General features: G+C 64.2%; 2 protein-coding genes across 2 annotated transcripts in view; one reads left to right on the forward strand and one right to left on the reverse strand.

The window, feature by feature from the left end:
• Positions 1-1,867: 1,867 nt before the first annotated feature.
• Positions 1,868-11,751, reverse strand: GABRD (gamma-aminobutyric acid type A receptor subunit delta). The gene is made up of 9 exons (XM_032361540.1): positions 11,494-11,751; positions 6,616-6,728; positions 6,272-6,339; positions 5,956-6,176; positions 4,808-4,890; positions 4,189-4,326; positions 3,395-3,550; positions 2,943-3,154; positions 1,868-2,610 (listed from the first exon to the last, which is right to left on the reverse strand). The coding sequence occupies exons 1-9, from the start codon at positions 11,559-11,561 to the stop codon at positions 2,311-2,313; spliced, it is 1,359 nt and encodes a 452-aa protein (XP_032217431.1). The 5' UTR covers positions 11,562-11,751; the 3' UTR covers positions 1,868-2,310.
• Positions 10,975-13,164, forward strand: part of CFAP74 (cilia and flagella associated protein 74) — a 74,620-nt gene continuing 72,430 nt past the window's right edge. Inside the window, exon 1 of the mRNA XM_032361539.1 lies at positions 10,975-11,277. The gene's annotated coding sequence lies outside the window, so the exon portion shown is untranslated. The remainder of the gene's footprint in view (positions 11,278-13,164) is intronic.

Below are 13,164 nucleotides of genomic sequence, written 5' to 3' on the forward strand. Positions count from 1 at the left end.
GTCCCTCTTTCCCGGCCTGCGAACATGTGGGCAGAAATAGAAGCCTGCAGGCTGGGGGGAGTGATCGCTGCCGCGGAGTCGGGGACGGCTCCTGCCCGGGTGGGCCTCGCCGCGTGGGTGCCCGAGGCAGGCACAAAGGCCGGCTTTAAATAGCTCCTTGTGGGTTATGTGCAGCAGAAAGAGGGCAGCCGGCAAGCTGCAGGGGAGGGGAGGGGAGGACAGGCGGGCATGGGGCGGGGCGGGCCCTGCCCCCAGGGGCGCTCAGCGGCTCCCTGAACCTTGAACCTACCTGCACAACCCCTGGAGGCCTAGGGGTGGAGCCTACCCTACCTGGCCTTCCCCGGTGGAACCAACGCGGGACCTGGGACAGGACCCCGGCTGCCTCCCGCACTGGGGAGGGTGGGCAGCCCTGAGCCACACCTCCACCCCCGGTAGCTTCCGTGCCCTTCTGGGGCTGGAACACCCTACCCCAGGCAGTTCTCCAGGCGCCAAGGAGGAGGGGGCAGGGACCCTGCATGGCATCACGCAGACAAGGTGCTGAGGGGACAAGGGAGAAAGGGGCCCCTTCCCTTGGGTGTCACTGTCCTTGTTTATGGAGCTGGCCAGGCTTGGCTGCCCCCACCACCCCCTGCTGTCCTGAGGCGGCCCGGACCCCCAGCTCTGGGGACCCAGGTTCCAGCTCTGCGGCTCCGCAGCCGCCTGCTCTCCGTCTGCCCCCAGGCCCGCTCCATGTGCAGCTTCTGGTCACACTGGGTCCTGGAGGTCTTGCTCCTTGGCCGCCCCCACCCCCTGGGACGACTCTGCCAAGCTCTGCAACCCAGTCCTTGACGGCGGCGGACAAGTAGCAGCCCCGCGTACCAGCAGGGGCATTTAGGGGTTGAGGGGCCTTGGAGCTAGAGAAGGAGCTGGAGCTGGAGGGGGAGAAGGAGGGGGAGTCGGAGGAGGAGCTGAGGGAGGAGGGGGGAAGGGGGGAGGGGGGAGCTGGAAGGCGTTCAGGCTGGGCTGTGGTCTGTCCCGATGGGCCAAGGCCCTTCTTTGCCCTTGACATGGCCAGGTCTTTGGGGAAGCAGCCAACTGTAGGGCTGTCCTGGACACTCAGTGATCACTCTGCCAACTAAGCCCTTTGGGACTAAGCACCCTCTAGCATCCTGTCCCCGAAGCCTCCAGATGCTGCAGACCCCTGAGCAGACTGTGTGTCGGAGGCTGATGGCAGACCACCTGATTCACGCCTCGTCACCGTCGTGCTCCCCTTGAGGTGGCTTGGGGGGCCCACCAGGAGGGGCACCACGGGGCCAGCTGGACAGCTGCCTGGCTGCCACATTGACCACAGCACGGCATGCCCACGGCTGACCTTGGCCCCGGGAGCCGGCCATCCCAGCTCTGCAGCAACCACTGCTCCCCCCCGCCGGCCTCCGTGGTGACGACACGCTCTGTTGGTGCCACGGAAAATCTGGACCCCCGTACTCAGATCTCCGACGACCAGCAACCCGCGTCACCAGCTGCAGCCTCGTCACCCCACCTCCACGGTGGCAGCAGAGATGGGAAGGAGCCGAGCGGTGTTTGTGGGGCTCAGTGGCCCCCTTCACCCATCAGCACGTCCGAGAAGACAGCACAGTGGCGCCCTGGCCACGGGGCCAAGAGATTAAGGGGAGGTGTGACTGACTCCTCGACCCTCTCCAGGTCCCTGCACCTCTGCCCCTCCCGCTAATGCCCAAGGATGTGGCCACATGGCTCGCCTGGGGGGACACAGCTCCAAGTCCCTTGGTCCGGAGCCCAGGGAGCCCACAGCTAGAGAACGGCTCTCCAGTCAGCGAGGTCACGGCTGCAGCTCCGCCCCAGCGACAGAGAACACAGCCAGCAGCCAAAGGCTCCGTTTTATTTCATGCTGGGACCGAAGGCCCACGGATGCCCTCCTCCACCGTCTCACCGAGAAAGCGGCCCCGCCCATTCCCAGTCTCCCAGGACCTGGTCCCAGGCCCACAGCACGAATGCCTAGAATCGGGATGGTTTTTTGAACTGAACGCAGAGTTACTCCAGGGCCCTGAGCCTGTGTGACTCAGCCCCAGGTCAGGCTGGGTCTGCCGTCCAGGAGGGGCCGGGCCAGGGGTCCGCAGGAAGGGTGTGTGGGAGAGCCCCGGGGTGGTCTTCCAGGAGCCGGTGGGGACAGAGTCTGGGGTCCTCAGCGAGGCCAAGGCTCTCCTCTCGTTTTATGGGGCCTGTTGTCATGCCCCCTCGAAACAGGCAGATCAGCCCAAGAGCCTCTCCCCAGCCGCTGCAGGCTCCAGGACAGGCGAGGCCTCACCTCCGGCCTCACATGGCGTAGGCCGCCCAGTAGAGGACGTTGACAGCCACGAAGGCCGCCGGGAACACCACGCGGGCATAGATGTCAATGGTGTCGGCGTCAATGGGCTTGAAAAGTGCACGGAGGCCTCCCCGGCCCCCCGAGCGGCCCGCCCCCGGCCTCTCGGCCTGCCCGGTCTCCATCTCCACACACCTGTAGGAGCCCATGAGGTTCCCAGCCCCGCGGCAGTGCCGGCGGGACACGGCCAGCTCCTGGGTGGCGCCGGCGGCCGACAGGGAGAGGAGCACGATGGCATTCTTCACGTCCAGCTGCGCGGCGGGGCGGGCGGGGGAGGAGACAGGGCTGAGCCCAGGGCCGGCTCCCCACACCAGGACCCCAGCCTGGGCCAGGGCCTAAGTCCCCCCGCATCTGGCCGCAGAATGGGCCAGAGTCTGGACCTGCTCTTGTGCGCCAGGGGCTGCAAGTGACCTCCCCAGAACAGGGGGCAGAGGGTCCTGAGCAGGTCCCGGGACAAGGGGCCCCAGCAATGCTGCCTCTTCATGTTGGGGCTAGAGGGAGTGGGGACTGGGGGCCACTGGGAGGGTGTCGGGGAGGCTGTCCTTGACCCTGGACATGAGGGAGCCAGCAGGCTCAGCCTCACCTCTGCTTTCTGCTCTTTGACCTTGACCTTGGCCTTCTGCTTCTTCCGGTAGTCAGCATTGAAGTGGGCGAAGGCGTACTCCACCAACGCGGCAAACACGAAGACATAGCAGATCCAGAAGTACACATCGAGGGCCTTGATGGCCGAGGCCCGCGGGAGGGAGGAGCGGGCGCTGACCATCAGCGTGGTCATGGTGAGCACCGTGGTAATACCTGCTGGGGAGGGGTGGTGAGCGCTGGGGCCCCCGCCACCTCCCTGTACCCCCACCCCCGGCCCAAGGGCAGGTCAGACTCCTCTGACCGGACCTGGCCCGGCTGGCCATGGGCCCAGGACAGCTGGGAACATGGGGCTGGGAGACGAGGCCCGGGCTCGCGGCTGGCAGGGCGGGGGTCCTATTTCTGGGCTCCTGCCCTTCGGCCCGCTCCCTCCGAGGAAAGGTCAGGGCCCCGTACCTAGAGACACCCTGGCCGGCACCGCCGCCTGGCTGATCCAGAAGGAGACCCAGGACATGGCGACGAGGAGCACGGAGGGCATATAGGACTGGATGATGTAGACGCCGCGGTTCCTCCGGAGGCGGAAATGCAGGCTGAGCCGGGGGAACTGGCCGGCTGTCGGGGAAGCACTCCGGGTTGGGACCCGCCTCACACACGCGGTGGCGTTCGGGCGGAGGGGCCCCTGTGAGCCCCAGACCCTGGCCTTCGCCACCTCCCCCACACAGCCTGATGGGTCAGGGCTCTCACCCCTGCCCAGGCCCTCGTCCTGGAGGGAGGCCGGCTCCCTGCAGGGCCGCCCAGAGGAAGGAGAGGAGATGGGCTCCGGGTCCACACTGGCCCAGGCTCCTACCCCAGCCGTGCGGCCAGCCCAGCTCTCCTGGCCCTCCTCGGGGCACAGCCAAACGAAAGGAGAGGGCCAGCTGGGCTCACTGGCACCAGCGACGGGGCGGCAGGAGCTGGGAAGGGGCAGGAAGGACCAGGAGACACAGCAGCCCCAGGAGGCCCCTGACGCCCTGGCCCCTTATGTCCCCCGAACCCCAGGGGCTGTCGCCTCCAGGGAGCAACAGAGGCCGGAGGAACAAGGCCGAGAAAACCTGACGGCCGTCCACACTGTGGTGTCCAGAGTCCCCGGGTGCGGCCTGTGCCCGTCCGTGGTTTTCCAGTGTCTCCTCGGGGATCCCGAGGGCCAGCTGTCGGCTTTGCTGGAGGGGCCAGAAACCCGCAAGCCGGCTCGTGGGGAGAAGCCGTGTTACCGGATTTGAAGTTCCTCAGCTCGGCGGTGAAGCGGTGGCTGGTGATGGTGAACTGGGCCAGGTGCAGCTCGTTGAGCCCGTGGATCCGCTCCTGGTTCTCCGACCAGTAGTACACCACGTCCTCGGACGAGTAGCCGTCTGCGGGAGAGCCCCGGCGGGCAGCGGAGCCTCGCACCCCCGCCCCCAGCAGCCCCCAGCAGCCCCCAGCAGGAGCGCCCCGTGCACCTGGGGAGCCCGGCGCAGCAGCGACAGGGGACAGCACGAGAAGACCCGGCCAGGGGTGAGAAGGCCTGTGGCCTCGCCCAGCACCCCAGGCAGGCGGACAGGGCAGGTCACCATCTCTGGGTGACCCACCGCGGCTGTCCCGCAGGCCGAGTGATACAGACACGTGCCTCGTCTGGGCTCCACACCCGCCTGTCCCCGGCAAGGCACTGGCCCCTGGGACGAGGGCCGGGTCTCTCAGGCCTTGCAGCTCCCTCCCTTCGGCCTCGACTCCACGGGGCCCATCCCAGATGCTTTCCGGTCCCCGAGCCAGGTCAGCCGCAATGGCCCCTGACGGTGCGCGTGCCCGGCCCCTCCCCAGCAGAGTCGGGAGCGGCCGGCGGCCGGAGGCACTCACAGCTCTCCAGGAGGAGCATGCACTCCTGCTCGTCCATGGGGTACTTGGCCAGGTCCATGTCGCAGGCCACCGTGGACGTGATTCTGCCCAGACAACGTGCTGGTGAGGTCTCCGGGAGGGAGGCCGGTGCCCGCCATCCTGCTTCTCCTGCCCCCACCCCCACCCGGGGGCCCCCTCCAGCGAGGGGGGCCGGACAGCCTCTGGGGCTCTCTCGGCGAGACGCTGGCCCCAGCGGGGGGAGCATGGACCGCCGCGGTCCACGGACAGACACTCCTGGCTCTTCCTTCGGGAACCGCAGCCGGGCTCCCGTCACTTCGTTCGCCCTTCCAAATGCCTGTTTGGCTAAGCCGGGGCGGGGGGCTTGGAAGACAAGGGTGCCCGAGCGCCCGACCGGCGCTGAAGGACAGCCTCTGGGCATTCCCGCCAACCGGGCAGTGTGGGAAGAGGGGGGGTTGCCAAACGTTCTGACTCTCCAGAAGAATTTAGACTCTTACATAAATCTCCTGGTTGGCAACTCATGCTGTTTTTAAAAGGCACGTGTCAGAAGCACGTGTGGAAACAAATGTGTGGACATTCATGTTCACAGCGGCCCGATCCACGATGGCCGACATGCGGAGCCGCCCAGGGCTCCTGAACGCAGGAGGGGGCACCAGGCCACGGAATGCTACTCAGCCACAGAAGGGACGTCACAACACGGGTAACACCAGAAACACTGCTGAAAGGAGGAAGCAGACACGAAGACACGTCGCGCATGACTCACTCGACGTGAAATGTGCAGAATGGGCAGAAAGCAGGTTCGGGGTGGGGGGGTGGTGAGGGAATGCTCAGGGACCCGGGGTCTCCTTTTCGGGGAATGAGACGTTCTGGAATCAGACAGAGGTGATGTTTGCACAACACTGCGAATCTACTGAATGCCACGGAATCATTCGCATAGAAATGGTGAATTTTATGTTATGTGAATCTCACCCCCGCAGAGAAAACAGAAAGGCACCGCGTTGGCCAAAAAGCTGCACCTGCGGGCTTCCCGCCGCCCCCTCTGCAGCTGCCGTGGGTTCAGCGGTTCTGGCGACCAGAGGCTCCGGACCCACCCCCCCCCCGCCGCCCAAGCTGGCTCCTGGTGGGGCCTCTTGCTGGGGACAGGTCCTCACCGGATGCTGTAAAGGATCACCCCGTCGGGCTGCAGCCGGATGAGCTTGTTCTCTACCGTCACGTCGTGGAACCAGGCGGACTTGGCGTTCACAATGAAGGTGTCTGGGAGCCACAGCTTATCCACAAAGCGGCTGTCCAGCCCCAGAGTCTCGTTGGTGTGGTTGTAGGCCAGCCTGCTGTCGCGCCAGCTCTGGTGCAGAAACACCGTCATGGTGTACTCCTGCAGGGGGAGGCAGGGAGGGCCACTGGCCATCAGCCCGGCTCCTGTCCCGGGGGCCCCGGGCAGGGGTGCGGCAGAGGGTGGCCGGCACCTACCATGTTCGCCTCCGAGATGTGGTCGATGCTGGCCACCTCGATGGCGAGGGCCACGTTCACAGGGGGCCCTGCAAGGAAGGAGCTGAGGCCAGGCTCTCCACCCACTGAAAGCCAGGCAGGCAGGACAGGGTTTTGCAGGGAGGACTGTGCTGGCGACGGTCTGTGATGAGATGCTGAGAAGATCTAGCCTCCTGGCTGTCTCCCTGGAGGGGCTAGCTGTCAAAATCTGACACACTCCTTGGGGACCACAGATGCACCCTCAGGGGAGCCATCCCAGAGCCAGCAAGGCTTGCACGCGCTGCTGGACGCAGGAGTCTACCCGTGTCCCCGCCGGCCGCCCTCACCTCCGATGCCTGGCCGGAAGTTGCGAGCGTAGCCCTCCATCAGGCCATCCAGGTTGGGGAGCCAGGATATCTCCAGATTAGAGCCGACATAGTCCCCAATATCATTCATCGCTCTGGAAACAAAGGCCCGCTGGTCACGGGCTGGGAGCCAGGAACGGGACCTAGGTCCTTCCTGGGAGACTGCTGTGAAGCGCCCCAGGCCGGACCTGGCCAGTCCCAGGAATGCCTGCCAAAAACGGGGGGCCCCAGGGAGGAGCAGTGCCCAAGATTCCTCCACCTCCCCCACCAGCCTCTCTGCTCAGCTGCCTCCTACCCACCTGGCCTTGAGTGAGCGGGCTGGGTCAGGCAGAGTCCCCAACCTCCCTCCACAACCCGCCTGAGGAGAGTGGCCAGTCCCAGAGTCCCCACCGGCCAATGAATTGCCTCAAAGGGCCTGACAAGGGCCCATGGTCTTCCTTCCAGCCTCGGAGGGTAAGGCGTCCTGTAGGAGGTGACTTGAGAGAAGAGATGTGTGACCAGAAAGCTGGTGGGGGGCTGTTGGTAGGGTCGGATGAGGTCCCAAACCTGACCCAGGGCAAAGCGAAGGGCCCATGGGGACGTTGTAGCTGACCTCCTGCTCTCTGTCCCTTTCTAGGCAGGCCGAGGCCTGGCCCCAGAGACCCCCCGGTTGTCCTGTGCTTCTGAAGCTTAGCCTGATCCCAGAGCAGCTGGGGCCGTGCCAAGGGTTGCAAGGGAGTCCCACTGGCAGCCTGTGCCGGTCGTGTTGTCCCCAGCAGAGCCGCGCCGTGTGGCTGGGACACACCAGACTGCCAAAGGCTCCCCAGCAGCCCCACCTGCCCGCCCCTACTTGTGCTCAGCTGTCCTGGGGTACAGTGCCACCCAAAGTTGATGTCCACCCAGAACCTCAGAATGGAACCTTATTTGGAAATTGGGCTGAAATTAGTTAAGAGGATATCATGCTTGATAAGGGTGACCTTAATCCAAAGAGTGGCATCTTTTTTTTTTTTTTAAAGATTTTATTTATTTGACAGAGAGATCACAAGCAGGCAGAGAGGCAGGCAGAGAGAGAGTGAGAAGCAGGCTCCCCGCTGAGCAGAGAGCCCGATGCGGGGCTCGATCCCAGGACCCTGAGATCATGACCTGAGCTGAAGGCAGCGGCTTAAACCACTGAGCCACCCAGGTGCCCCCAAAGAGTGGCATCTTATAAGAAGAAAAGGCAGACACACAGGAAGAAAGTCCTGTCACAACAGAGGCAGAGATCGGAGAGACGCAGTCCCGAGCCAAGGGGTGCCACAGACCCCAGGAGGGCCCCAAACTGCCAAGAAGCCCAGGAATGGGTTCTCCCTCAGAACCTTCCAGAGGGAGTCAGCCCTGCCCTCAGACTTGATCTGGGGCTTCTGGCCTCCAGAGCTGGGAAAGAATAAATGTCCATGGTCTTAAGCCCCCCCAGTTTGTGGTCACTTGTTAGTGAAGCCCCAGGAAACTCACACATCCTGCCCCTGGCCGGAGGACAAGGCCTGCCCAGAGTGAGGCAGGAAGAGGGGAGGGCATTTGAGAACAGCACTCGTGTTACTCTGTAATCACGCTGTAGTCTCAGAAGGGGGTTCTAGAACACCTTGTCCCTTGTCTAGAGCTTGCCTGGGACAGCCCCTCCCCTGTCTCATCTATGGGCCCCTTGAAGAAGGTTGAATTTGAACCAAGAGCTCCTCAGCGCAAGAAATTCACAAACCCTGACCTCCCCGCAGGGACCACCTCGGTCCCTCCAGACAGCGACCTGGTCCAGCGCAGGGGCGGGCAGGTGATTTGGTAACGCAGTGTAAGAAGGACGTAAGCGGAGTCCTGGCCCCAGTGCGCACAGTCACACACACGGAGGCCGCCCGGAGACCGCACAGGAAGGCACTGGAATTGGGTTTTATTTTTGGACCGTCCCAGCTGCCGTCTTGCTGCAGCGGCCAGCCTGCTAGGAACGAGGCTGTCAGGAGACTCGGCCTTCCCTGGCCTGGGGTGGTGGCCCAGGCAGCCGCCCCTTTCCTCGGCCAGGCCCCAGGCCCACTCGCAGGCATGAAGGCAGGACCATGGGGCAGCCCCTGGCCCTGAAGATCGCCTTGAACTGGAAGGATGGCAGCGGACTTCTTCACCTTTGCCGTCCCTAATGGAGTCCGAGGGGGAAAGGCCCCCGGCCCCATCTCACTTGTCACTTACAACAGGGGCGGCTCATTTTTCCAGCTGTGAAGAGGTGACAAAGGCCATCCGAGAAGGACGCCCGGCACGCTAGCCTGGGTCGTGGGGGCCTTGCTTTCCTCCCATGGTTCAGGTGGGCAGCTAAAGGGGTGGACTGGGTCCACAGGTTATGTGCAGGGAGCTCAGCACAGGGCGAGCTTGTGGAGACTCTGACTAGTGCCTTGGGAGAGAGGTTCTGTTTCATCTGATGGCCTTGGACCCAACGATGGCCTAGGGCGGGGGCTCCCCTTGTGTGGACAGACAGAGAAGCTCAGAGACAGATGTCCAGACTCCCGGGATAAAGCAGGCCCCATGAAAACACTGGCTGCTTGCACCTAGCTGTCAGGCACCATCAGGCCTCTCTCCCTCGACTGACCCCTATCACTTGTCTGTGCCCCTGGGGACAAGGAAAGGTGGGTGTAGCTGAGCGAGGCAGCGGGGTCCTCTTCACCATGCACACACAAGCCCACGGTCCCCAACAGCTTTGCTGTCACGGAAGCACCAGCTGCTCTGACACCTCAGTTACCAAGGCGAGGAGGAAGCCCACACCAGTCGCGCCGTGAGCCGGCACAGGAGCTACCGGCAGAGCTCCTCCAGGGACGCGGAGGCGCCGGGGGCCCAGAGCGGGGCCGGCCGCAGGGTGTGCAGCCAGCAAGCTCGGGCACCCACTGCACCAGTGGGGGCTCAGGGAAGGCACAACTTGGGCCCAAGCCACCAGCGCCGCAAGGCACTTTCCTTCTGCTCCCACCAGGAAGCCCAGGATCTGCCCTGAGTCCCGCAGCCAGAGCAAGCACCTGTCCATCATCCCATAGCGCTCCGCGCCGGGTGTGAGGACAAGCCCGAGGGAAGGGAGGTGCTATCCTCCTGAGCTCCGGATGGAGGGACACAGAGGCTGGGAGAGGAGGCTCCGGACTGACAGCAGGACACTGTCTGAAGGTCGCCACCCAAGGCCCATAAAGCCCAGAGGCTCTCCCCGCGGCGGGGCCTCACTGCGCAGACAGGCAGACAGGCAGACAGGCAGACAGACACATCCCTTACCCAAACCCTAAGCCAGATGTGGGTCAAAGTTCAGAATGTTTGTTTTTAGAAAGGCGATATAATGCACTTCCGGACTTGGGGTGTGGGGGAGGGTCTGGAGAATTTCCCAGCAGGAAAGTACAAGCAGGCCCCAAAAGTAGGAAAAATGAGCCTCATGGAAAAGCGAATAATCTTTGCCACCCAATGAGCTTTGGTGTCAAACTTGGGCTAAGACTTTGGGATCCGAAGCAGCTGGGACATTTGGGAATCGCAGCTGCATGGCTGTGCTGGGCCCATAGCTGGTCCCAGGCCTTTAGGACATACGTCCATGGCTACGCCTCAGTGCTTTGCCCTTCCTGTTACCTTGAAGTGGGAAGACGGAAAAGGACCGTGGGTCTCCATAAAAGAACAAAGCCCTCCCGAGGGCAGGGGTTGCGTCAACGCTGCCTGTGGTCTGGGGCACGATGGCCACACTGTGGCCAGACCCAGAGCTTCCTGGCTCTGCCCCCCACCCCACACATCTCCCCCCGCGTCCCTGATATGTGCTGCCTGAGTGTCTATAACCCAAACACAGGCTGATGTTCAACCTTTTCCAGTTTCTAAGGGTCCAGAAGTCTGGAATGCTAGGGGAGGAGTGGGGGCTGTCCTTGTTCTGGTTTTCTGCAGTGTTTGCACCAAGATAATCCTCAAAAAGTCCCCTCACAACTCGCGTGGAAGGTGACCGGCATAAAGGCATGGGATGCCAGGCTACCTGGAGCCCATTTCAAGTCCCCAGAGAAGAGACAAACCAAGGGACCCTACTGGTCCCTGAGGCCAAAGGGAGGAAGCCACAGCCCAGGGGACCCTCTTCTTAACCTTTCCCATCCTCCCTCCCCCGACAGTTAGAAATCCTGAGTCGTCCTGCATGTCCCCCCCCATCCCTAGGCGCCCCCCCCCACCCCCAACCAGGCAGTGGGCTCCTTCCCACCTGCATACTCTGGAATTCAGCGGATTCCATTTGAAAGGGCCCCGGAAAGGAGACTCCGGTGTCCTGAGCCGGAACTTTCTGACGACCACCCACAGCCCTCATCTCGTCCACCCCAGCCCTGCTAGCTGCAGCGGAAGCTCGTCTGTGTAGCTCTGCTCCCATGGGAAAAGGAGCAGCCTCCTCCCCCGTGTCCTCAGGATCGCTCCTTCCTGCCTGCCTGCAGCTCGTGCGGAGCCGAGCGCTCAGCCCGCGCCTGGAAGGGCACCAGCCAGCCAGGGGCCGGCCAAGTGCCTCTGGGGCGGAGGACCCCAGCGAGCCCGGGCACCCCGAGGATTGGGAGCGTCTCCCCCGCCCTCGTCCGGCCGAGCGGCGCCGGTTCAGCACCGGGACGGCGGACAGCACCCGGGGGCGCCCGCAGCTGGCGTGGCCGCGGCCCGCGCCCCAAGGGCAGCGGCGCGGTGAGTCCCGAGAGAAGAGCCCGCGGCGGAGACGGGGTCGGGGGAGGAAAGTCCTCGCGGGGAGATGGGGGTGGACACGGAGGGATGAAGACGGGAGTCGACGGGGGCGATGAAGACGGGGGTGGAGGTAGACAGCGCGGGGGATGGGGTTGAAGGCCCGAGGGTGCTCCCCACCGAGGGCGACCCTGGCAGCAGCGCGGACCCCGGGTTGCTTACCTGGCGCCGCGGGGCTGCTGCGCGCAGAGCAGCAGGAGCGGGGGCAGCAGCCCGATCAGCGTGTCCATGGCCTCGGCGCTCGGCGCTGGACCGGGGACGGCGCCGAGGTCCCGCCGGTCGCGGGCGCTCGAGAAGTTGCTTCTCCGGCGGCCGCGGTAGCAGCACAGGCTGGGCGGGAGCGGGAGGGCGCGCGGCGCGGGCGCGAGGGCGGACGGAGCGCAGAACCCAGAGCCCGCCCCGCCCCGAACCGGGCCGCCCCCCCCCCGCCGCCCCGCCCGTCCGCCCCCACCTGCCGCCCAGCCCGCCGCACTCCCGAGCCGCGCGGATTCCTCCCCGCCCCCGAGCCTCGCGGCAGCGCCCCGCCTCCAGCTCCCGCCGGGCCTAGCCGCGCCCCCCTCCCCGGGGGTCGGGCGCTCGCGCTCCGCTTCACTGCTGCGGGGGAGGCGACCCAGCCCCGCGACCCGCCTGGTCGCCGCCTCCCGCTGCCCCGCCGGGCGCCTGCAGACGGACGGGCGCGGCGATCCTCGTCCCCGGGGCTGGCTGTGGGGGACACAGGTCCCGGGCACCTGGTTCAGGCACTTGAGGAGCGTGGCTCGGGGAGGGGGCTAGCGCCCCTGCGGCGTTCACCCGCTCGTAGGAGAGACCCAACCCCCCCACCAGCAGCTCCTTCCAAACCCCTCGCACTTGGGGGAGAGCAGAGCCTGAGCGGTCACGAGGCAGAGCAGCTCTGCCCACCCTGAAAGGCCCGCCTGGGGGAGAGAAGGGCGGTGCGCCCTGGGGGTGCTCCCCCGGCCGCGGTCCTGGCGGGGGTCCTGGCCGCGGATGCAGTGACTTCCCCGTCTGGCCTGACAAAGAGCTGAGAAAGTCAAGGCCTTGAGCGTTTTCTATTTTAATTCTTTTCAACTTAAAGTCCTTCGCATTTTCCCTCAAAAAACTTTGTCATTGGTCTCATTTATTCACTTCTGGACTCTTTATCAACTGACAATAGAAAGTGAATTCCCATGAAAACACCTAAGAGCGAGCAAACTTGTTCTGGAGTGGGTTAAACCTCCTTGTGAGACCGCAGACACTGGCCAGAGCAGGGGCAGGTAGAAAGGACTTTGCTGCCAGGTATTTCCAGCCCAGCCTGGAAGGCCAAGTATCGGCTGGGGTCCCAGTTTTCTTTCCTCGAGCCAGGAATAGGGGGGTAAGAGAGCCAGGTGGGTCTCGGTGTAAATGCCACCTTTGGGTAGAGACGCAAAGATCTCAGCGCATTCCCACGTGGCGCGAATGTGCCTGTGCTCTGAACAAGTCTCAGGGCCTCGGGGCCACTTTCCTGTGGGCCCTTTCGGACGTGTTTGTTGGGAGGAGTCAGTCCTCCAACAAGCGCCCAGAGTGTGTCCTTGCACAAAGTAAGAGTTGTGAGCGTTCAACAGGATTGTTACCATTCCCGCTAGAACAGAGGTCTCCCCTGCCCGCTTCTTCAGGCTCCTTCATGTCTAAACCTCCAGCACATAGCAGGTGCTTAACAAATGTAGGGAAATACACAGGCTCAGTCTCCAAAAGCCAGCAAAACGAGCACGGTCTGCAGCCGCTTTACTGCTCGGGAGCTCCTGCCTTTCAGCCCCAAGCTCTGATCCTTGTGCGGGTCCAGGCAACCATGCTGAGCTCACCGTCACTCTATGAATATTT

Source organism: Mustela erminea, chromosome 10 (genome assembly GCF_009829155.1).
Source record: "Mustela erminea isolate mMusErm1 chromosome 10, mMusErm1.Pri, whole genome shotgun sequence".
Taxonomy (NCBI): domain Eukaryota; kingdom Metazoa; phylum Chordata; class Mammalia; order Carnivora; family Mustelidae; genus Mustela; species Mustela erminea.

Coding starts and splice junctions, on each gene's coding strand:
- GABRD (XM_032361540.1), bottom strand. CDS start 11,561: ATGGACACGCTGATCGGGCTGCTGCCCCCGCTCCTGCTGCTCTGCGCG. Junction 4,891..5,955: donor GTGATCCTTTACAGCATCCG/GTGAGGACCTGT, acceptor TTGTCTGGGCAG/AATCACGTCCACGGTGGCCT. Junction 3,155..3,394: donor GCCGGCCAGGGTGTCTCTAG/GTACGGGGCCCT, acceptor CCTCCCCAGCAG/GTATTACCACGGTGCTCACC.